Source organism: Garra rufa, chromosome 2, assembly GCF_049309525.1.
Source record: "Garra rufa chromosome 2, GarRuf1.0, whole genome shotgun sequence".
NCBI classification, from domain to species: Eukaryota; Metazoa; Chordata; class Actinopteri; order Cypriniformes; family Cyprinidae; genus Garra; species Garra rufa.
Window position 1 is genome coordinate 1715633 of NC_133362.1, and position 25059 is coordinate 1740691.

General features: G+C 27.6%; 1 protein-coding gene across 1 annotated transcript in view; it reads left to right on the forward strand.

Moving 5' to 3' along the window:
* Positions 1-25059, forward strand: part of adgra1b (adhesion G protein-coupled receptor A1b) — a 219889-nt gene that overhangs the window by 10212 nt on the left and 184618 nt on the right. The window contains exon 2 of the mRNA XM_073834524.1: positions 16359-16430. Within this exon, the coding sequence (XP_073690625.1) occupies positions 16359-16430 (72 nt within the window). The remainder of the gene's footprint in view (positions 1-16358; positions 16431-25059) is intronic.

Sequence of the window (25059 nt, forward strand, 5' to 3'; positions counted from 1 at the left end):
CATAGTCAGATTTAATTGTTAAATTAAATTTTAGCAATCAAAAAGCATGCCAAATTACCTGAAAGCAATAAAGTTACACAATTTAACATCAATTTAGTAAAAGTTTAACCAAAAACAAACAAACACAAATTCTGTTTTCCATTTTTATTTTTCTGGCTTCCATTTCAATGGTTAAATTTAATCTTAATAATCAAAAAGCATGTCTAATTAATTGTATTTATAAAAACAACTTAATTTATGAACTTTTTTACAATAACAGTGCCCTGTTTAAATTATTATACTACTTTTTTTCTTATTTTTTTATTTAATTTTTTTTTTAATTTTTAATTTTTTTTAGAAATTGTGTCATGTTGTCTATGTTTATTTTATCTGGTAATCAAATGAATATATAAAACATTAATTTAATTTATCTTTTAATCAAATAAAAAATAAAATAACTTTTCGAAAAGTAGAACATGGAAGAATAATAATGGTGTGATTATTCATTAAAAATAATGTGTTAATTATCGTGTTAAAATTTATAATAACAATAATAATAATATAATAAAATTATAACAATTTTTAATCTGTCGATTATTATTCAATGAATCTATTTATTAACTCCTTATCAGTTAATGAATTCTTTAGTTAGACTATCAATAAATAATCACTTCTGCTATTAATACTTTATTCAAACATTTTCTCATAATAAATAACAACAACAAAGAAAGAAAGAAAATAATAACAATTCCGAAAAATAATAAGAAAAGAGAAAAAGAAGGAAGCAAGAAAGAAATAATAATAATAATAAGAAAGAAATATTTCAGGGCAGTGATACAATACAATCAATAGAAATACAATCAGTTAAAAATACTTTTTTTTGTCATTTTCTGAGCTTAACAGTATCTGTCCTCATTTGCTGTCCTTGTATAGAAAGGAACAGCAACATTTTTCATCAAAATTAATATATATATATATTTTTTTTTTTATATAATTGCATTTTTTTTAGACATTTTTTATACATTTTTGACCCCTTTTGATCAATTTAATGCATCCTTAAAAAAAAAAAAAAAGAATTTGCATGCAGTTTTGTGTGTGTTTTACAGAAGAAATTCCTGTAAAGGTTAAATTTAACTGTAAGGTACAGTAATCTCCAGCGAGGCGTCTGGCTCAGCTCTGCTGTTCAGTGGGTTTTTGTAAAATACTCATTAGTCTGAACTCTGCGCTGCTTCCTCATGAATATTTGACATATGCTCTCTTGATGTTCTGTGTGTAGTTTGGGTGAGAGTCACTGAAGGACATCCGTCAGACACTGAAACGTCTGTCATCACAAATGTGAAATGACAGTCTGGAAAACCTGCAGGGCAGCGGAGTAACAGATGATCTCATATACTGTACTTCAGCCTCAGACTGTAAGAAAACACCTAAAACACCCCAATGATTTTGAGTTTCACTTGAGCTCTGATATTAAGAAGTGAGAGGCGTGTGATATGTTTCCTCTGGATCTGCTCTCCTTCCCAGAAATCAGTGCAGATTTCCTCTTATTAGATGATGACACACCATTCTGTTGATGAAATCTGAGTGTAATATGGTGTAAAGTTGATCATTTACTCACCGTTATGTTGTTGCAAAGTGTATGACCCAGCTTTTTAGGAAATATGAAAGTATGTAGTGCACCTAAATGCACATACAAAAGTTCAAGGGTGTGTGCTTCTGAAAGAAGTCTTCATTTATTTGATCAAAAATACAGAATATATTATTACAATTTAAAATGGCTGTTTTGAATGTGAACGTCTGTTAAAATTAAATTTATTCCTGTGGTGAAAGCTGAATTTTCAGTCACATGATTTTTCAGAAATCATTCTAATATGCTGATTTGCTGCTTAAGAAGCCTTTCTAATTATTATCAATGTTAAAAACAGTTGTGCTGCACAATATTTTTGTGGAAACTGGGATACATTTTTATTTTTCAGGATTCACAGATGAATAAAAAAAAGCTGAAAAGAACAGCATTTATTTGACGTAGGAAGCTTCTGTAACGCAAATACACTGCAAAAGTGAAGTTCTTATTAAATTTTTTATCTTGTTTTCCATTTCAAATGTTTAGACATTATTAAATCAAGATAAATTTACTGGAAAAGTACAATTACATAAGATATAAAGTCTTGTTTTAAGTTGTAGCTTAAAAAAAGGGGGGGGGGGGGGATCTGCCAATAGGGTAAAAAATAAATATATATATATATATATATATATATATATATATATATATATATATATATATATGTATATGTGTGTGTGTGTGTGTGTTTGTGTGTGTGTGTAAAAAAAATATTATTATTATTATATATTTTTTTTTAATTTACTTATTTATTTTTACGGCCACTTTTGATCAATTTAAAGCATTCTTGCATTAAAAAAATAAATAAAAAATAAAAAAATTAAATCTCACTCAGTTTTAATTACTATTTTAATAAGCAGCAGTTCCCTCTGGTCATTGTGCAAAATCATTTTATTAATAATTTTATTTCTCAGGATGGACAGATTTATCTGACAGAGAAATCTTTTGTAATGTTATACACAGCAAAACAAAAAGAAATGTTCTTATTTATTATTTTTGCCTTGTTTTCCATTATGTCTTGTTTGCTGAAAATGCATCAAAATTAAGTTTAAAACAATAAATAAGAGCAATTCTGAGAAATGAATCAAAATTCAGTTTAAAATATATTTAAATATATATATATATATTAAATTGTATTTATTTTTTTATAAATTGTTTTAAAAAAATTTAAACAATATTTGATACATTTTTGATACCTTTTGATACCATCCTTGCATCCCCAAAAAGTAATAAAATAAATAAATTAATTAAATAAATAAAATGTCACTGAGCCCATTTTTAATTACTATTTTAATCAGCAGCTTTTTTTATGTTTGCTTTTTTTTACTAAAAAATGAACATTTGTAACAAAATTTGCACGGTTTGGAACAACATGTAAGTAAACTTCTCCTATAAACCTTTGGAAATGCATCATGTTTTCTTTTACTATCTTGGAGAGGCTGTTGTTGATTGTTTTATCGCTTTTGTAAGGTGGCGCTTGTGGTCAGTCACGTACAAGTGTTGCTTGTCATGCCTCAGATGGAGCAGCAAATGAATTTTCTCGTCTCGTCGATGCTAATGAATCTGTCTGTGCTTTGCAGAAAACCCAAGAATGTGTCTGAGCGCGTTTGGAGTGTCGAGAGCCTAAAAATGTTAAGAAATGAAAACAGTGCGTCTGCCAAGGATACATTAGCGGTGCGTCGTGTCGGCCTCCCTCTCACAGGCCGCTAAACGCTGGGGTTATTTAAAGTGTCCCTCCGCTAGCGTTCCAGCTTTCCTAAATATCATAAAACAGCTTCTGTCTGATCTCTTGAACGTGCTGAACGTGCGTTAACTCCGTGTGACCCGCGCGCCGGGGCCCCTGAAGGGCCGTGGAGCTGAGAGCGTGTTGAGAGCTTTGACTGTGAGCGCCGCCGCACGTCCGTGTCTGTTTTCACAGTCGTTTATGATGGATATTGATGATCGTGTAGCAGTGACCCGCTTCATCTGTGAAATGAGCAGCGGGGGATTCGCTCAGAATGAACCAGCACAGTTTATTTGCACGCTTTGTTGCATCTGTTTTGTTTTAGCACCCGGTTTTTCACTAATGGAATTATGCAAATCGCTAATGCTACAAACACGCCCACATAATTAGGGCTGATTGTAATTTGCAGGTGGGATCTGAGCAGTGGCTGAGACTTTACTGTGGCTTTACTTATGCTAAAACAAGCTGAATTAGAATTAGTTTTTTTAGTTTCTTTCTATGAAAGAAATATGTTTTTACTCAGTGAGGATGCATTAAAATAATCAAAAGTGAAAGTAGAGACATTTGTGATGTTACAAAAGATTTCTATTTCAACTAAATGCTTTTTAGTTGAAAACAGCATTTAGTTGCTTTAAGCAATTCCAAGGTTAGTTTTCAGTTCCTAGTTTATATCTCGTAATGTGTATATCTCGCAATTCCAAGTTTATATCTTGCCATTCCGAGTTTATATCTCATAATTCCGAGTTTATATTTCACAATTCCGACTTTATATTTTGTAGTTACAAGTTTTTATCTTGCAATTCCAAGTTTATATCTCATAATTCCAAGTTTATATCTTGCCATTCCGAGTTTATATCTCATAATTCCGAGTTTATATTTCACAATTCCGACTTTATATTTTGTAGTTACAAGTTTTTATCTTGCAATTCCAAGTTTATATCTCATAATTCCAAGTTTATATCTTGCCATTCCGAGTTTATATCTCATAATTCCGAGTTTATATTTCACAATTCCGACTTTATATTTTGTAGTTACAAGTTTTTATCTTGCAATTCCAAGTTTATATCTCATAATTCCAAGTTTATATCTTGCCATTCCGAGTTTATATCTCATAATTCCGAGTTTATATTTCACAATTCCGACTTTATATTTTGTAGTTACCAGTTTTTATCTTGCAATTCCAAGTTTATATCTCATAATTCCAAGTTTATATCTTGCCATTCCGAGTTTATATCTCATAATTCCGAGTTTATATTTCACAATTCCGACTTTATATTTTGTAGTTACAAGTTTTTATCTTGCAATTCCAAGTTTATATCTCATAATTCCAAGTTTATATCTTGCAATTCTGAGTTTATATCTCATAATTCCGAGTTTATATTTCACAATTCCGACTTTATATTTTGTAGTTACAAGTTTTTATCTTGCAGTTCCAAGTTTATATCTCATAATTCCAAGTTTATATCTTGCCATTCCGAGTTTATATCTCATAATTCCGAGTTTATATTTCACAATTCCGACTTTATATTTTGTAGTTACAAGTTTTTATCTTGCAGTTCCAAGTTTATATCTCATAATTCCAAGTTTATATCTTGCAATTCTGAGTTTATATATCATAATTCCGAGTTTATATTTCACAATTCCGACTTTATATTTTGTAGTTACAAGTTTATATCTTGCAATTCCAAGTTTATATCTCATAATTCCAAGTTTATATCTTGCAATTCTGAGTTTATATATCATAATTCCGAGTTTATATTTCACAATTCCGACTTTATATTTTGTAGTTACAAGTTTATATCTTGCCATTCCGAGTTTATATCTCATAATTCCGAGTTTATATTTTGTAGTTACAAGTTTTTATCTTGAAATTCCGAGTTTATATCTTGCAATTCCGAGTTTATATTTCGCAATTCCGAGTTTATATCTCATAATTTTAAATTTATATCTTGTAATTCCAAGTTTATATCTTGTAATCCCATGTTTATATCTCATAATTATGAGTTTATTATCTTGTAATTCTGAGTTTATATCTCATAATTCAGAGTTTATATTTCGCAATTTTGAGTTTATATTTTGCAATTCCACTTTAATATCTTGTAATTCCGAGTTTATATTTTGCAATTCTGAGTTTAGATCTCACAATTCTGAATTTAGATCTTGTAATTCCACGTTTTTATCTTGTAACTCTGATTTTATATTTTGCAATTCTGAGTTTAGATCTTGTAATTCCAAGTTTATATCTTGCAATTCTGAGTTTATATCTCATAATTTTGAGTTCATATCTTGCAGTTCCAAGTTTTAGTCTCACAATTCTTAGTTTATTTCTCACAATTATGAGTTTATTATCTTGTAATTTTGAGTTTATATCTTGTGATTCCGAGTTTATATTTCGCAATTCCTATTTTTTTCGCAATTCCGAGTTTAGACCTCGCAATTCCAAATTTATATCTCTGAATTCTAAGTTTAGATCTCTTAAAGGGGTCCTTTTATGCTTTTTCACTTTGTGAACTTTAGCCAGTGTATGATTGTGCATAAAAAAAACATCTACAAAGTTACAAATCTCAAAGTCCACTCCAAAGGGAGATGTTAGTTTTTAAAAAAATCCCTTTTTAAGAACTACAATGAAACAGCTCATTTGGACTACAGCGTTTGTTTTCCGGAGGCTATTATGTCACAACGTAAATCCCGCTTACGGAAATTCAGTTCGTTGGCGGGTGGGGGATTCACTCACTGATGCTCCAGAAGGAAAAACCATGCATTAAAGAGCCGGAAGTGAAAACTTTTGAACAGAATGGAGATGTGAATGGAGAGAAGAAATATTTTTCTTACTTTGCCTAAATATCATATTTTTTACAGAAGATATTTACGTTTCCCAGAAGACAAAATAAGTTAAATTGACCCTGATCTTCAAATTCCAAAAGGCTCTTAAAGGAGTAGTTCACTTTCAGAACAAACATTTACAGATAATTTACTCACCCCCTTGTCATCAAAGATGTCCATGTCTTTCTTTCTTTAGTCATAAGGTAATAATGTTTTTTGAGTGAAACATTTCAGGATTTCTCTCCATATAGTGGACTTCTATGGTGCCCTGAGTTTGAACTTCCAAAATGCAGCTTCAAAGGGCTCTAAATGATCACAGCCGAGGAAAGAAGGTTCTTATCTAGCAAAACGATGGGTTATTTGCTAAAAAAAAAAAGACAATTTATATGCTTTTTAACCTTAAGTGCTTGTCTTGTCTAGTTCGGCAAGACAAGCGTTTGAGATTAAAAAGTATATAAGTTGTAAATGTTTTTAGAAAATGACTGAACGTTTCGCTAGATAAGACCCTTCCTCCTCAGCTGGGATCATTTAGAGCCATTCGAAGCTGCATTTAAACTGCATTTTGGAAGTTTAAACTTGGGGGCACCATAGAAGTCCATTATAAAATCCTGAAATGTTTTCCTCAGAAAACACCATTTCTTTACGACTGAAGAAAGAAAGACATGAACATCTTGGATGACAAGGGGGTGAGTACATTATCTGTGGATTTTTGTTCTGAAAGTGAACTACTCCTTTAATGCATGTTTTTCCTTTGAACCTTCTGTAATAGTTGCATGAGTCTCTCAGTTGTCCTTTAGTTTGAAAAGATGGATCTCAAAGTCATACAGTCATTGTTGGAAAGGGTTCAATTACACACAAATGCTGGAAAACCAAAGAATTTGTGGGACCTGAAGGATTTATCCGAAGAACAGAAGGCAGTTTAACTGTTCAGGACAAACAAGAGACTCATAAACAACTATCACTAAAAAAAAAAAAAAAACAGCTGTGGATCATTCAGGTAACAACACAGTATTAAGAAACAAGGGGATGTAAAGTTTGTTATAATTCAACTATTATTTTCTCTTGTGGACTATGTGTAAACATCTTGTGAAATATCTTATTCAGGTCAGTACTAAATAAACAATACCATGCATTTTGTATGATCCCTCTTATTTTGCTAAAATAATTAACACGAAGTAAACTTTTGACCTCTGCTGTAAGACATTTCAATGTCTTATAATTAAAAAACAACATTACATTCTCAACATTTGGTTATGAGCTTTATTTGCATAGAAATCATCATGTTTGCGTAGAAAATTATGTTTGAGTGAATCAGTGTGGAGCAGCGCTAAACCTGCCTAAGCTGGACTGTGGGTGGTTTGTTTGTTTTTGTACCCAAATACACTGGTCATTTGCTATGTACCATAGTACTACTCTAAATAATTACCCTGTACTGTGATGTTTATATGGTACTTTAAAAGCACCTCAAAGAAAGTCCTGGTCCTGCTGTCATCCGTGTCTGAAACCTTGAGGCTCTTTATAATTTTTGCTTTCATGCTGCTGTTGATTTCAGACTGGTTTTGGTGTAATTGTGGCGTGTAGCCGCCCGCCGTCCTTCAGGACTCTTCTAACACACACTTGCGCTCCAGAGCTAAATCTGCTTCGTGTCCAAGGTCAACGTTTAGTCGATATGAAATATGTTATTTTGGTTAGCTGTTCCCAGTAACCCGATATTATAGAAAAACACTGGGGCTGCAGCGTTTCGGCCGTGGAGGTTGGAAATCACTGCTCCGTCTACTCGGGATGTTTGTAATAGTTGAGATTGCGATCTGTGATTGGTGCCTGCGGACCGCCGTAATTCAGCATATTTTTATTCTGTCGCTCTTGTAATAATAGAGCGGTGTGGGACGGCTTCAGATGGCCGGTGGGAGCGTGGAGTTAATGCTGTGTGTGTGAATGATGCCAGAGCAGGCAATCTCACAGCAGATGGACACGCAAAACCCAAACACACACTTGCTGCCTTCGCTATGAAATTCTACTTTATTACTTAGTGAATTTTAAACAGAATTTACTGCCTACAAATTAAATTAAATTCATTTGTAAAGCACTTTTCTCAGTATGCATCGTTTCAAAACAGCTTTACAAAAAGTCATATTGTCATTAATGGAAGACATAAAAAAGATCATTGCAACTTTTTTTCCTCACAGTTTAGAAAGTTACAAATTTAAAGTATATCTTGGTATTCCGAGTTTTGTATTTCTCAGTTCTCAGTTTATATCTCACAATTTTGAGTTTACATTGCAACTCTTGAGTTTAAATCTTGTAATTCTGAGTTTGCATCTCGCTATTTTGAGTTTATATTTTGCTATTCTGAGTTTAATCTCATCATTTTGAGTTTGTCCCGCAATTCTGAGTTTACATCTTGCAATTTTGAGTTTAAATACATAATTCCGAGATATAAACTTGCAAATGCAAGATTTTTTATCTCATAATTCCGAGTTTATCTCTCCGTTTTGAGTTTATATCTCGCAATTCCGTGTTTATATTTTACAATTCTGAGTTTATGTCTCGTAATTCCGAGTTCATATCTCATAAATCCGAGTTTAGATCTAGAAATTCCGAGTTTGGATCTCACAATTCCTAGTTTATATCTCACAATTCCGAGTTTATTTCTCACAATTCTGAGATTATATCACTCTATTCTGAGTAAATATCTCTTAATTCCTAGTTTATATCTCACAATTCCGAGTTTATTTCTCACAATTCCAAGATTATATCACTCTATTCTGAGTAAATATCTCTTAATTCCTAGTTTAAATCTCACAATTCCGAGTTTATATCTCCCAATTCTGAGTTTATATCTCACAATTCCGAGTTTATATCACTCTATTCTGAGTATATATCTCCTAATTCCTAGTTTATATCTCTTATTTCCTAGTTTATATCTCGGAATTCCGAGTTTATATTTCACAATTCTGAGTTTATTTTTCACAATTCCGAGTTTATATCTCCCAATTCTGAGTTTATATCTCACAATTCCGAGTTTATATCACTCTATTCTGAGTATATATCTCCTAATTCCTAGTTTATATCTCTTAATTCCTAGTTTATATTTCACAATTCTGAGTTTATATTTCAAAATTCTGAGTTTATATCTCACAATTCCGAGTTTATATCTCTTAATTCCTAGTTTATATCTCTTAATTCCTATTTTATATCTCTTAATTCCGAGTTTATATCTCACAATTCCGAGTTTATATTTCACAATTCCTAGTTTATATCTCACAATTCTGAGTTTATATATCTTAATTCCTATTTTATATCTCTTAATTCCGAGTTTATATCTCACAATCCGAGTTTATATCTTGGAATTCTGAGTTTATGACTTCCAATTCTGAGTTTATATTTCACAATTCTGAGTTTATATCTCACAATTCTGAGTTTATATCTCACAATTCCTAGTTTATATCTCACAATTCCGAGTTTATATCTCTTAATTCCTAGTTTATATCTCTTAATTCCTATTTTATATCTCTTAATTCCGAGTTTATATCTCACAATTCCTATTTTATATCTCTTAATTCCGAGTTTATATCTCACAATTCCGAGTTTATATTTCACAATTCAGAGTTTATATTTCACAATTCCTAGTTTATATCTCACAATTCCTAGTTTATATCTCACAATTCCGAGTTTATATATCTTAATTCCTATTTTATATCTCTTAATTCCGAGTTTATATCTCACAATCCGAGTTTATATCTTGGAATTCTGAGTTTATGACTTCCAATTCTGAGTTTATATTTCACAATTCCGAGTTTATATTTCACAATTCTGAGTTTATATTTCACAATTCCAAGTTTATATCTCACAATTCCGAGTTTATATTTCACAATTCTGAGTTTATATCTCACAATTCTGAGTTTATATCTCACAATTCCTAGTTTATATCTCACAATTCCGAGTTTATATATCTTAATTCCTATTTTATATCTCTTAATTCCGAGTTTATATCTCACAATCCGAGTTTATATCTTGGAATTCTGAGTTTATGACTTCCAATTCTGAGTTTATATTTCACAATTCTGAGTTTATATTTTACAATTCTGAGTTTATATTTCACAATTCCAAGTTTATATCTCACAATTCCGAGTTTATATCTCACAATTCTGAGTTTATATTTCACAATTCTGTGTTCATATTTCACAATTCCAAGTTTATATCTCACAATTCCGAGATTATATCTCACAATTCCTAGTTTATATCTCACAATTCCGAGTTTATATCTCACAATTCCGAGTTTATATATCTTAATTCCTATTTTATATCTCTTAATTCCGAGTTTATATCTCACAATCCGAGTTTATATCTGGGAATTCTGAGTTTATGACTTCCAATTCTGAGTTTATAACTCACAATTCCGAGTTTATATTTCACAATTCCGAGTTTATATTTCACAATTCCAAGTTTATATCTCACAATTCCGAGTTTATATTTCACAATTCCAGGTTCATATCACTCTATTCTGAGAATATTTATTTTAATTCCTAGTTTATATCTCACAATTCCGAGTTTATATCTCTACATTCAAGTTAAGGAATTGATAAAAAATATCTTTAAAATATAAAAGTTTAATTGCAGCTTCTTTCATCATATGGGAAATTCTAATCAAATGCATTGCTTTACAAGATGCCGTAACCTAATCTCGTAATTCGGAGGTTATATCTATTAATTCCAAGTTTATATCTCGTAATTCCGTGTTTATATCTTGTAATTCCGTGTTTATGTCTTGTAATTCCGAGTTTATATCTCGTAATTCCGTGTTTATATCTTTTAATTCCACGTTTATATCTCATAATTCCGTGTTTATATCTTTTAATTCCAAGTTTATATCTCGTAATTCCGTGTTTATATCTTGTAATTCCTGTTTATATCTTGTATTTCTGAGTTTATATCTTGCAATTCCAAGTTTATATCTCGTAATTCTGCGTTTATATGTTGTAATTCCGAGTTTATATCTTGTAATTCCGTGTTTATATCTTTTAATTCCACGTTTATATCTCATAATTCCAAATTTATATGTAACGAGTATATATAATGCCCTAAAATGCAATCAATTGCTTTTACATTGCAATTGCATTGCATGAAATTGCAGCTTCTTTCATTATATGGGAAATTCTAATCAAATGCATTGCATTACAAGATGCTGTAACTCATACAGTGTGCTTTTAATGTATTTATTTTCAAAAATTTATTTTTACGTGTGAGTGTGTGAGTGCGTGTGTGTGTGTTTGCAGACTCATAACCTTTAGCTGTTGGATTAAATCACACTCAATGACAAAGACCATTTGCTCAGAGAAAGACAATATTTAATTTGCCCCTCTTTCTCTCTCTGCTTATCCTTGGAGAACATAATTGATATTGTAAATAGAAAGTTGGAAGGACACTGGAGTTTCGGCATGCACTGTTTACATAATGTACAATTATGTTTTGCCTGCCATTTCCTGGACGTTAGACAGAGGCCTGACACAGGCATGTGGGAGCGAATGACCTTGTGACACACAAATGCTGAACTCACTATTACTGACGCAGTGCATGTGCTCAGACGTATGGGAATAATGCTCTTGATTCTGCACAAGATTGTCTTTCAAAAAAAATTTCAAATGCTTTTGTAAAAAATTATCTCATTGTGACGACAGCTTTTCACACAAAATTAAAAATGAAAAAATATTTTAACAGGTTGTCTTTTGCAAATGATTAGCGCAGGTCATGGCATTCTTCTCACTTGACCTCATTTTTCTGGACTAATTTCAGTGCTGCTGGAAGTGTTTTAATTAGTAATATGCTAATTCATTGATTAAGCAATAGGTCACCATGTGCATACATTTCAAATCTGAAGCCAATTAAAATTGCATAAAAAATAAGAAAGAAAAAACTAAAATATTTAAAGTATTTATTTAAAAAGTTTCTTTCTTTTTTTCATTTTTTTTTCTGAGCAAAAAAGAAATATCTTACATTTCTTCCCTAGTTTACAGAAGACACCCATTAAATGCCATTCAGTGTAACAATCTTGTCAGGCATATTTACAACATAAAACTATTTATGGCATATTAAAAGATGAATTAATTATTCTAGGTTTTGCCTGTTTGTCAGTAAGAATTGTTTTACCCATTTAAAAAACAATACTATTTAATATGGTCACCAATTCAGTTATATATTTTAATATGTACAAGTCAGAATAAGCATGTTGTTTGAATTTTTATATAAATATTAGGTTACACTGAATGACAATGTAACATTATTTTAACAATTTTATTTTTAAAAAATTCTCTAAAACAGATTTGAAACTTTAAGAGTAGACACTTTACTTACATGTAAGTGCTTTCTATGGACATAAAAACACTTTTGTAAATTTCTTTTGACATGAACATCTTAATGTCGTTGACCCACAATATAAATACAATTGCAGTTGTTAGTGAATGTTGCAAATAAAATGTTGCAATGAAAAAATATTGCACAAATTAAAAGATCAAATGTTACAAATAAGTTACAATGTTTATTTTGTGAATGTTTTTATATATATATATATATAAACATTCACAACATCAACATTGTTACTATGCAACTTATATACATATTTTTTAATAAAAAAATATATTTTTTGTAATAAATAAAAATGATTATAATTTTAATAGTTAATAAAATATGCTACCAGTATAAATAAATAAAATTTAATTAGTATAAATAAAAGTGTGAATAGAAAATAAAAAAATATATAATAAAAATAAAAGCTAAATAAATATTATATAACATGCAAAATGGTAGTTATTTTAATTATATAGATACATACATCACTGGAAAGTAGATTTTTCTTATTTTAAGCATAATGGAAAACAAGACTGATGGTTTTTGCATCACTCTTTTTCACTCGTGAGCCAAACCAATGTCAGAAAACACATTGTCTGTAGAATCTAGTGCATTGATGCACTATTACAGTTTTTGTTAATATTTTGAATTTTTTTTTTTAGTTTTCGCTCTCTCTCTCTCTCTCTCTCTCTCTCTCTCTCTCTCTCTCTCTCTCTCTCTCTCTCTCTCTCTCTATAAATATATATTAATGCTACATTTAATTTTATTTTATTTGTTTGTTTGTTGTTGTTTTTTTTTATTATTGTTTTAAAAAAATATTTTACTTTATTATTATTTACTTTTCTATTTCCAGTGCCTGTATAACCTGCTGGGGATTTATTCATGTCGTTTATTTCTAATCATTTTGTAAGCGTGTTGTCTTCCTCATGTGTGTGATTGGGTGTCCTGAAGGCCACGTTTGTCTGAAAATGGCTCTTCAGCAGATAAAATGCATCAATGAAAAATGTGATGTGTGCTGCATTACTGCTTGAACGCCATTCACATTCACACATGATCACCGTTAGAGATGCATGACCTTCATTATATATGTGAGTATGTGTATGTGTGTGAATGACACAAGCGTCTTGTCATGCATGTAAAGCAGATCTCATATAATGTCCTATATGCTGGATTATTAATCACAAACAGGATATTATATCATCAGATCTGCTTTGCATGCATGGTGTGAATCCTTTGCACACGGTTACCGGTAGATGTCATATTTGTAATGTGAGAAGCATGTATTTGTGTATTGATTGTAATGTGTGAAAATTTTTTGATAAGAGCTTTTGCTTTGGTTTTTTTTTTCTGTTGTGGTTTAGATCAGAAATGTGATTGTTCGGTCATTGCATTTCTAAGGTGCATTCGTCTTGCATTAATGTGATCGAATCAAACGTCTTTGTGTAATTATACAGGAAGCTACTCTAAACATGTCAATAATTTAACTTTTAACTTAACTTTAACATATAAAGAGTCAAACTTTTGTACGAATGTTTTCGCTGAAAGAGAAAAATGAATGCATCTGAAGATGTAAAATGTGGCAGCACTGCATGTTCCTACATGGATATACTAAATAATATACTATATAAAACCAAAATATTACTTAAGTTTTTCATAATTATTTTATTTTATTATTTTGTTTTAGTTAAAATTAATTTTATTTCAAGTAATGCATTTTTCATATTTTATTTTATTTTATTTTATTATTTTAATTTAATTTAATTTAATTTAATGTCCAATGGCTGAAATAAGTTTAACTTTTATAGTTTAACTTTTATATATTTAATTATTATTATTTTTTTATATAATTTAAACTTTTTAAATTAAATTAAATTTTATTAAATTTTATCAAATTTTATTATTTAATTTTATTTAATTTTATTATTTAATTTTATTGCTAACATTTATTTCAAGTAATGCCATTTTGAAAATGTTTTTAGTTTAAACTAAAAAAATAGTTGGCAACTATCTGAAATAAGTTTAGGTTTTTCTTATTTAATTTACTTTAATTTAATTTAAGTTTTTCTTATTTTATTTTATTTTAAGTAACATTTATTTTATTTCAAGTACAATTACAAATATAATTAAAAAAATTTTTTTTAGTTTAAACTAAGCAAAAATAAGTTGTCAGCTAGCTGAAATAAGTTTAGGTTTTCATATTAATTTTAATTTAATTATTTAATTTAATTTTATTTAATTTTTTTTTAGTTTAGTTTAGTTTAGTTTAGTTTAGTTTAGTTAACATTTAATTTATTTCAAGTAATGCATTTTTTATATTTTATTTTATTATTTTATTTTAGTTTAATTAACTACCTGAAATAAGTTTAGGTTTTTCATATTTTTTATTTTAATTTTAATTTATTTAATTTCAGTTAACATTTATTTTATTTCAAGTAATGCAATTTTGTTTAATGTTTTTAGTTTAAACAAGTTTTTTATATTTTATTTATTTTATTTAACATTTATAAGTTTAGGTTTTTCTTATTTAATTTACTTTAATTTAATTTACGTTTTTCATATTTTATTTTATTTTATTTTATGTAACATTTATTTTATTTCCAGTACAATTACAAATATAATTTTTTAAAATGTTTTTAGTTTAAACTAAGTAAAAATAAGTTGGCAGCTAGTTTTTGCATATTTAATTATTTTATTTTTATTTTATATTTAAGTTAACATTTATTTTATTTCAAGTAATGCAATTTTATAAATGTTTTTAGTTTAAACTAAACAAAAATGTGCTGGCAACTAGCTGAAATAATTTGAAACTTTTAAAATTTATGTTATTTAAATTAAATTTTATTTATTTTTTTATTTTGTTTAATTTTATTATTGTATTTCTGTTAACATTTATTTTATTTAAAGAAATGCCGTTTTGAAAAAGTTTTGAGTTTAAACTAAACAAAAATTGGTTGGCAACTAGCTGAAATAAGTTTAGTTTTTTCTTATTTAATTTAATTTAATTTAATTTAAATTAATTTAAGTTTTTTATATTTTATTTTATTTTATTTTATTTCAGTTAACATTTATTTTATTTCAAGTAATGCAACTTTTTAAATGTTTTTAGTTTAAACTAAGCAAAAATAAGTTGGCAACTAGCTGAAATAAGTTTAGGTTTTCATATTAATTTTAATTTAATTTAATTTAATTTAATTTTTTTTTTTTTTTTTTTTTTTTTTTAGTTAACATTTAATTTATTTCAAGTAATGCATTTTTCATATTTTATTTTATTATTTTATTTTAATTTAATTAATTAACTAGCTGAAATAAGTTTAGGTTTTTCATATTTTTTATTTTAATTTTAATTTATTTCATTTCAGTTAACATTTATTTTATTTCAAGTAATGCAATTTTTTAAATGTTTTTAGTTTAAATAAGTTTTAGTTTTTTATATTTTTTTTTTCAGTTTAAACTAAGCAAAAATAAGTTGGCAGCTAGCTGAAATAAGTTTTTCATATTTAATTTAATTAAATTATTTAATTTAATTGTATTATTTTATTAAGGTCATATAAGGTCATATGTCATATTTAGGGAACACATGAACTAGTTAAATGCCATTTTGAATATTTTGTTGCTTTGGATAAAATAATCTGCCGAATGCATAAATGTAAATAATAATAATGCCTTAATGAACCTTCAGCAAAGTTAATTTCCAGAGACAGTGTTGCTGAAGAAGTTTTGTTTTCTCCATTCTGACCACAAAAGCGCCGCCGATATGAAGCAGAAGGAGATTTACAGTCCTATAAATCTGCTTGTGGCTGTAAAGATGACTGTTTGTGTGTAAATCCTCTTGCTCTGTATTTATGGCTTTGTGTTGTTGTGTCTCCTCAGGATCCTGAGCAACAATAAGATCTCAGCGCTGAAGAATAACTCTTTCCTCGGCCTGCGAGCTCTGGAGAGACTGTGAGTGTGAACGCCATTTCCATCTGATCATATATAGTGCAGAGAGTGGCTCCTAGTCATGTACAAACCATACATATATATCAATAAGTGGATGAGACCAGGGCCATCCATCAGCAGAAATATGTTTTCCAGATCCAGGTGATTATTGGGTGTGCAGGTCTGTGTTTCTGCAATATATATATATATCAGTATTATACACATCTGCTGAGCTAAAGCATGACACTTGTGATGTTAAAGGAGCCGATCATCCCAACATAAAGACTTTTATACCTGACATCAACTACTTGCACCATTAGTGTTTAATATATTCAGAGACATGGAATCGTCACACCAGATAAGGTTTTTTTTGTAGATCAAATGGGTTTTCAACAGCAGTAAATGATGGCAGAATGTTTAATTTTTGAGTGAACTGTTCCTTTAAATCATTAAAATGTACACTACTAGTCAAAAGTTTTTTTTTTTTTGTAAATTTTTAGTCAAATATTAATTATTTTAGAAAACAATAAAATATATATTTTTAATTCATTTATTTAATTATATTTTATTTTATTGGATTGTATTTTAATTGATTTGATTTGGTTTGATTTTATTTTATATTTAAATAGAAAAAAATTGTATTAATTAAAAACAAATAATAATTCTTAAAAAAACAATACAATATATTGAAATGAAATGAAATGGAATTAAATTAAATTAAATGAAATTTAAAAAGTTTAGAAATTGTAAAAATGTTACAGTTTTCAAAGTTTGGACATACTTGACTTTTTGTAGATCAAGTGGGTTTTTAACAGCAGCAAATGATGGCAGAATTTTTTTTATTTTATTTTTTATTTTTATTTTATTTCATTATATTTAATTTTATCGTATTGTATTTTAATTGATCTGATTTGATTTTTAAATGCAAAAAATAAAAAAAAATAATTTTATTAAAAACAAATAATAATTCTTTAAAAAAACAATACAATATATTTTAATTAAATTAAATTAAATTGATTTTATTTATTTAATTATATTTTATTTTATTGTATTGTATTTTAATTTATTTGATTTGGTTTTATTTTATTTTATATTTAAACTTAAAAAAAATTAAAAACAAATAATAATTCTTAAAAAAATACAATATATTGAAATTAAATTAAATTAAATTTAATTTAAAAAGTTTTAGAAATTGTAAAAATGCTACGGTTTTCAAAGTTTGGACATACTTGACTTTTTTTGTAGATCAAGTGGGTTTTTAACAGCAGTAAATGATGGCAGAATGTTTTATTTTAGGGTGAACTGTTCCTTTAAATCATTAAAATGTACACTTCTAGTCAAAAGTTAGGACATAATTGACTTTTTTTGTTAATTTTTAGTCAAATGTTAATTATTTTCAAAAACAATACAATATATTTTTATTTTATTTCATTATATTTAATTTTATCGTATTGTATTTTAATAGATTTGATTTGATTTGATTTTTAAATACAAAAAATTAATTAATTAAAAACAAATAATATTTCTTAAAAAAACAATACAATATAATTAAATTAAATTAAATTAAATTAATTTAAAAAGTTTTAGAAATTAGACATACTTGACTTTTTTTGTAGATCAAGTGGGTTTTTAACAGCAGTAAATGATGGCAAAATGTTTTATTTTAGGGTGAACTGTTCATTTAAATCATTAAAATGTACACTACTAGTCAAAAGTTTGGACATAATTGAGTACTTGACATACTTTAAATTTTTAGTCAAATATTAATTATTTTTAAAAACAATAAAATATTGTTTTTTTATTTTATTTTAATTATACTTCATTTAATTGTATTGTATTTTAATTGATTTGATTTGGTTTGATTTTATTTTATTTTTAAATACAAAAAAAGTAAAAACAAATAATACTTTTAAATAAAAAATAAACAATACAATATATTTTTATTATTTTTATTTTTTATTTGTAAATTTTTAGTCAAATATTAATTATTAAGTTATATTATTATTAGTAATATATGATTGCAATAGTTTTCCAGTGGGGTATTTTAATATGTTAAAACTATATTGACATATTAATATTAACTAGATAAAAAAGCTCATCAAGACCAACTTTAAGTTGGCTTGAGAAAGCCTAATCAGAAAGTCAGCTGTTTTAAAAGTTTTAGAAATTGTAGAAATGTTATGGCTTTCATAGTCTGGACATACTTGACTTTTTTATTTATTTATTTGTTGTAATTTTTTTTTGTCAAATATTAATTATTAAAATATATATATATATATATATATATATATATATATATATATATATATATATATATATTTTTTTTTTTTTTTTTTTTTTTTTAATGATATTTTATTGTATTGTATTTTTATTTATTTGATTTGGTTTGATTTTATTTAACAAATAATAATTCTTAAAATAAAATAAATATATTGTATTGTTTTTATTTATTTATTTATTTAATACAAATTGTGCCAAAGAATGATTCTCAGTTTGTTTTTTAAGAAAAACATTAGTTTTTTTCCATGGGGAATTTATTTTATTTTATTTTGAAAATCAAATCAAATCAAATTAATATAACATATATTGTATGTTTTTTTTAAGAATTATTATTTTTTAATAATAATATTTTCATATGACCAATATATAATAATATATTCGTATTAATAATATATAATAGCAACAGTTATGAAGTGAAATTATGTTTCATATATTAAAGTTATATCAATATAATTTTTTATTATAAATTAATTATTTTTTAATTATTATTATTATAGTAATGTTAATAATATATAATAAACAGAAACAGTTTTTAGTAGGATGAGTATATTAAATATATTAACAGTAATACTAAATAAATATTATTAATATATACAAATTAAATTAAAAATGTTAATATTACTAATACATAATATTATATTAATATTAATAATATATAATAGCAGTTTTGAAATTAAATATATTTAATATATTTTAGTTATATTAATATAATTCGTATTACTAATATAGTAATATGTTAATAATTTATGATAGCAACAGTTTGTAAATCAAATTAGTATATTTAATATATTTTATTTTATTTAATATAACAGAGTAATGTTAATGTTAATAATGTTATATTGGTAATAAAATATTATAATGTAATAATAAGAAGCAACAGTTTTCTAGTAGGAAGACTATTTTAAGTTAATATACTATATATATATATATATATATATAATATTATATATAACAATGTGCAGTAGCAACAGTTTGTTGAAATTAGTGTATTTAATTTTAATTATATTAACACATTGTATTGTAATTATGTCGTAAGTGGTGAGTGTTAAATACATTGAAAGACATAATCATTGCACAAAATGATTATTTGTCATTTGTCATGAGTTTGAAAAGCAGTGAATGTGTAATTTAATGCTAAGCTTTAGTGCATAAGTTCATGATGATCAGATTGTGTTGATATTGTATGTGTGGAGTTGAAGAAGTCTTTCCTTTGACCCTGACTGAGTTCAGCCATTGATTTGTCCTCCATCGCTCCTTTAATCAAGCTCTTATCATCCGTCCAGACGCGCTGCATTGAGCTGCAGTCAGTTTCAGCATCCAGACTCCAACTGGACCTGAATGAAACCATGCAAAGGGCAGCAGCTTTACTTTGATCCTGTTTCAATGTCACACACTTTCATGCACTTCAGATGCACAATCTGCATTCACAGCTTTTGTCAAAGTACTATATTAATTATATATAACACCAACAGTTTTCCAGTGGACATTGTATTTTATATATTAAAGTTATATTCATATATTAATGTTATTAATAATTGCCATAGTTTTCCAGTGGAATGAGTATTTTTAATGTGTTAAAACTCGATTAACATATTAATATTCACTAGATAAAAAGGTTCATCGAGACAGACTTTAAGTTGGCTTGAAAAGGCCTGATCAGAAAGTGTGAACAACTTTTTAAACTTTGTTTTTTGATTGAATGGCTTTCAGTCAGAAAAAGATTGAAGTTTAAAATATTTTTAAAGCTTGAATGTTGAAGGCAATAGTCTGTCAGATGGATGGGTGGCTACATAGATAACATGTTCTAGCATTTTGCTAGCATGTTTCTAACTTATTTAGCATGTAGCTAGCATGATTAGCAAGTTACTAGCCTGTTTTTCTAGCATGATTAGCATGTTAGTATGTTTCTAGTATGTTTGCAACACTATTAACATGTCAATAGCATGTTGCTAGCATCATTACCATGTTGTTAGCATGTTGCTAGCATGATTAGCATGTTGTTAACATGTTTCTAGCGTGATTGGCATGTTTTAAGCATATTTGTAGCGTGATTAGCATATTTTGCCATGTTTGTACCATGATTAACGTGTCAATAACGTGTTGTTAGCATGATTAGCATGTTTTAAGCATGTTTGTACCATGATTAGCATATTTTGCCATGTTTGTAACGTGATTAACGTGTCAATAACGTGTTGTTAGCATGATAAGCATGTTTTAAGCATGTTTGTACCATGATTAGCATATTTTGCCATGTTTGTACCATGATTAACGTGTCAATAACGTGTTGTTAGCATGATTAGCATGTTTTTAGCATGTTTGTACCATGATTAGCATATTTTGCCATGTTTGTAACGTGATTAACGTGTCAATAACGTGTTGTTAGCATGATAAGCATGTTTTAAGCATGTTTGTACCATGATTAGCATATTTTGCCATGTTTGTAACGTGATTAACGTGTCAATAACGTGTTGATAGCATGATTAGCATGTTTTAAGCATGTTTGTAGCGTGATTAGCATGTTTTTACCATGTTTGTAACGTGATTAACGTGCTGTTAGCATGATTAGCATGTTTTTAACATTTTTGTAGCATGATTAGCATATATTACCATGTTTGTAACATGATTAACATGTCAATAACGTGTTGTTAGCATAATTAGCATGTTTTAGCATGTTTGTAGCGTGACTAGCATGTTTTTACCATGTTTGTAACATGATTAACGTATCAGTAACGTGTTGTTATCATGATTCACATGTTTGTAGCATGATTAGCATGTTGTTAGCATGTTTTTAGTGTGATTAACATGTTTTTAGCATGTTTGTAACATGATTAACATGTCAATAACATGTTGTTAGTATCATTTACATGTTGCTAGCATGTTTCTAGTATGCTAACAACTTGTTAATCATGCTAGAAACATGCTAGCAACTTGGTAATCATGCTAGAAACATGCTAGCAACTTGGTAATCATGCTAGAAACAAGCTAGCAACTTCGTAATCATGGTAGAAACATGTTAACAACTTGCTAATCATGCTAGAAACATGTTAACAACTAGCTAATCATGTTAACTAAATGCTAGAAACATGTTAACAACTTGTTAATCATGCTAGAAACATGTTAACAACTAGCTAATCATGTTAACTAAATGCTAGAAACATGTTAACAACTTGTTAATCATGCTAGAAACATGCTAGCTACTTGTTAATCATGTTAGAAACATGTTAACAACTAGCTAATCATGCTAACTAAATGCTAGAAACATGCAAGCTACTTGGTAATCATGCTAGAATCATGCTGGCAACTTGCTAATCATGCAAGAAACATGCTAGCAACTTGCTAATCATGCAAGAAACATGCTAGCAACTTGGTAATCATGCTAGAAACAAGCTAGCAACTTGGTAATCATGGTAGAAACATGTTAACAACTAGCTAATCATGCTAACTAAATGCTAGAAACATGTTAACAACTAGCTAATCATGTTAACTAAATGCTAGAAACATGTTAACAACTTGTTAATCATGCTAGAAACATGCTAGCTACTTGTTAATCATGCTAGAAACATGTTAACAACTAGCTAATCATGTTAACTAAATGCTAGAAACATGTTAACAACTTGTTAATCATGCTAGAAACATGCTAGCTACTTGTTAATCATGCTAGAAACATGTTAACAACTAGCTAATCATGCTAACTAAATGCTAGAAACATGCAAGCTACTTGGTAATCATGCTAGAATCATGCTAGCAACTTGCTAATCATGCAAGAAACTTGCTAACACTTTGCTAATCATGTTAGAAACATACTAACAACTTGTTAATCGTGCTAGAAACATGTTAGCAACTAGCAAATCATGCTAAGTAAACGCTAGAAACATGCTAGCTACTTGGTAATCATGTTAACAACATGCTAGTCACATGCTCATCATATGAGAAACATGATCTAAATTTAGCTAGCTAGCTGGCTATCCAATATTAAGCTTTTAAAACTCTTTTAAACTTCAAACTATTTCAGTATTTTTAACTGTTCTATTTTATTTTTTAACTGTTCAAACTTTTTCAAACTTTCTCAAGCCAACTTCAAAGTTCAAAGTTTTTTTTTTTTTTTTTTTTTTTTTTTTTTGTCTAGTTTCTGTTTATTGCAGCTAAACACGTATCAAAATAATGAAATTAAGAAACCAAAAAGTAGCTTACAGAATATTTTCAACTCTTGATGAACTCAAATTTCTGTTTGGAAGTGTTTTTGATTAATCGCAGGCTTTTAGGTCCATTCAGTTCTTTATGAATGCAGTGATTCAGATCTGATTGCTGGATGATTCAGTCTAGTAGCTGAAAGTGCCTCAGATGATCTCATTGTTACAGAAACACAAAGTGGCTGTTTTTGTAACCGTTGTTTTGATGTGATTTCCAATGGGCCGCATGTTCTGTGTTTCCTGAAGGAGCTGCGGCTCGCGGGAGCTTCGGCTGTCTGGACATCTCCCATGTTTTCCGTCCGTTGACCGAAGCGCTTGCTAAGTGCGGTGGGGTTTGCCATCTGTGCTCATTCAGCTGCTGCTTCCTGTCTGCGTGTGTCCGCCGATGATCTTCTGTGGTTTCTATCTATGCTGTTGACGGTTTCTTTGAGAGCAGCTGCTGGTTTAAAGGCGCTATTCTGCTTTTCATGAGGACTCTGCTGCAAATTGAGCAAATGATGAATGTGGATTCACTGAGGAGAAATATGTGCCCTTATTTATTATCGTTTAAATCACTTCACTGGGTCACTGGCAAATTGTTAATTAACGAAAAGCAGCCGTTTAGTTTTTAAAGGTCAGTTTAATCAGAGCAGAGCCACCAAAGATGAATCTGTGATACTATCTCTAAAGTAAAGGCAGATTTTAAATCTACTGTACTAATTACATTTAATTGTGTGATTCATTTTATTATGATTATGTTGATATTAACATTACTGACCCAACAAAATGTTTTTTTTTTTGTTTTTTTTTTGGCTGATATATAGATATGATATGTGTAATTTTTAGTTTACTGCTTGGCTGATTTTTTTTAAATGAATTATAAATAAGTGTATTTTTAAATAAATACATACAATACAAATAAAAATATTTATACATGCGTTTATGAATGCATTTTATTTATTAATAAAAAGATTAATATATTTTAAATAAATAAATATTATTATTATTATTATTATTATTGTTATTATTAATATTATTATTATTTTCCCTTAATTAAAAGTAAAAATAGATTTTTTTATCATTTAAGTTCATTTCTTTTCCTCATTAATGTGATATTTAAGTTTTTCTTTTTTAATAAATCTGCAAAAATGTCAACAATTCTATGTTTTTCTGTCAATATGGGGTGCTGTCGGTACATTAATGAGGAAAAAATTAACTTAAATGATTTCAGCAAATGGCTGTAATATAACAAAGAGTGAAACATTTAAGGGGGTCTGAATACTTTCCGTACCCACTGTTAATATATATATATATATATATATATATATATATATATATATATATATATATATATATATTTAAAATATATTAATTAATTTATTGTTATTATTATTAGCAGTAGTAGTATTATTATTATTAATTATACTAAGGAAAAAAAGTGAACTGAATGCACATTTTAAATATAAATTGTATTTTAATATGTATTTTATATATATTTTATATTATTTAAATACAGTACAGACCAAAAGTTTGGACACACCTTCTCATTCTCATTCAATGAAATGACATTTACAGCCACGATAAATAAATAAACTATAAATAAATGTATTTTTATATTATAAATATTATAAATAAATTATTTATAAATTAATAAATGCGTTTATAAATAAATTTAATGTATTAATTTATTAATCCCCTTAGTTATACTAAATTAAATTAACAAAAAAATGGAAATATATATTTAAATATGTAAGTATAAATATAACATATTTATTTATTTGAAATTTTTTTTTTATTTTGAAATAAAATGAAATGATATTTATAGCATGATAAAGTACAGGCAAAATATTTCTAAACAAATAATGCATTTATAAATACATTTTATTTATTAATAATTATATTATATATTTTATAATTATATTTTTTATTAATATATATGTGTGTATAGGAATAAATATTACAAATAAACTAAATATATTTAAATAATTTAAATTAATTTAAGTAAATTATATACAATTTACAGCCTAATAAATAAATTGATTATAAATGCATTTATAAATACATTTTATTAATAATAAATAATTAAAAATAAGTAAAATCTTGTTAAGAATAAGTTAAATACGTTTATATACAGTATATATATATATATATATATATATATATAGAAAGAGAGAGAGAGAGAGAGAGAGAGAGAGAGAGAGAGA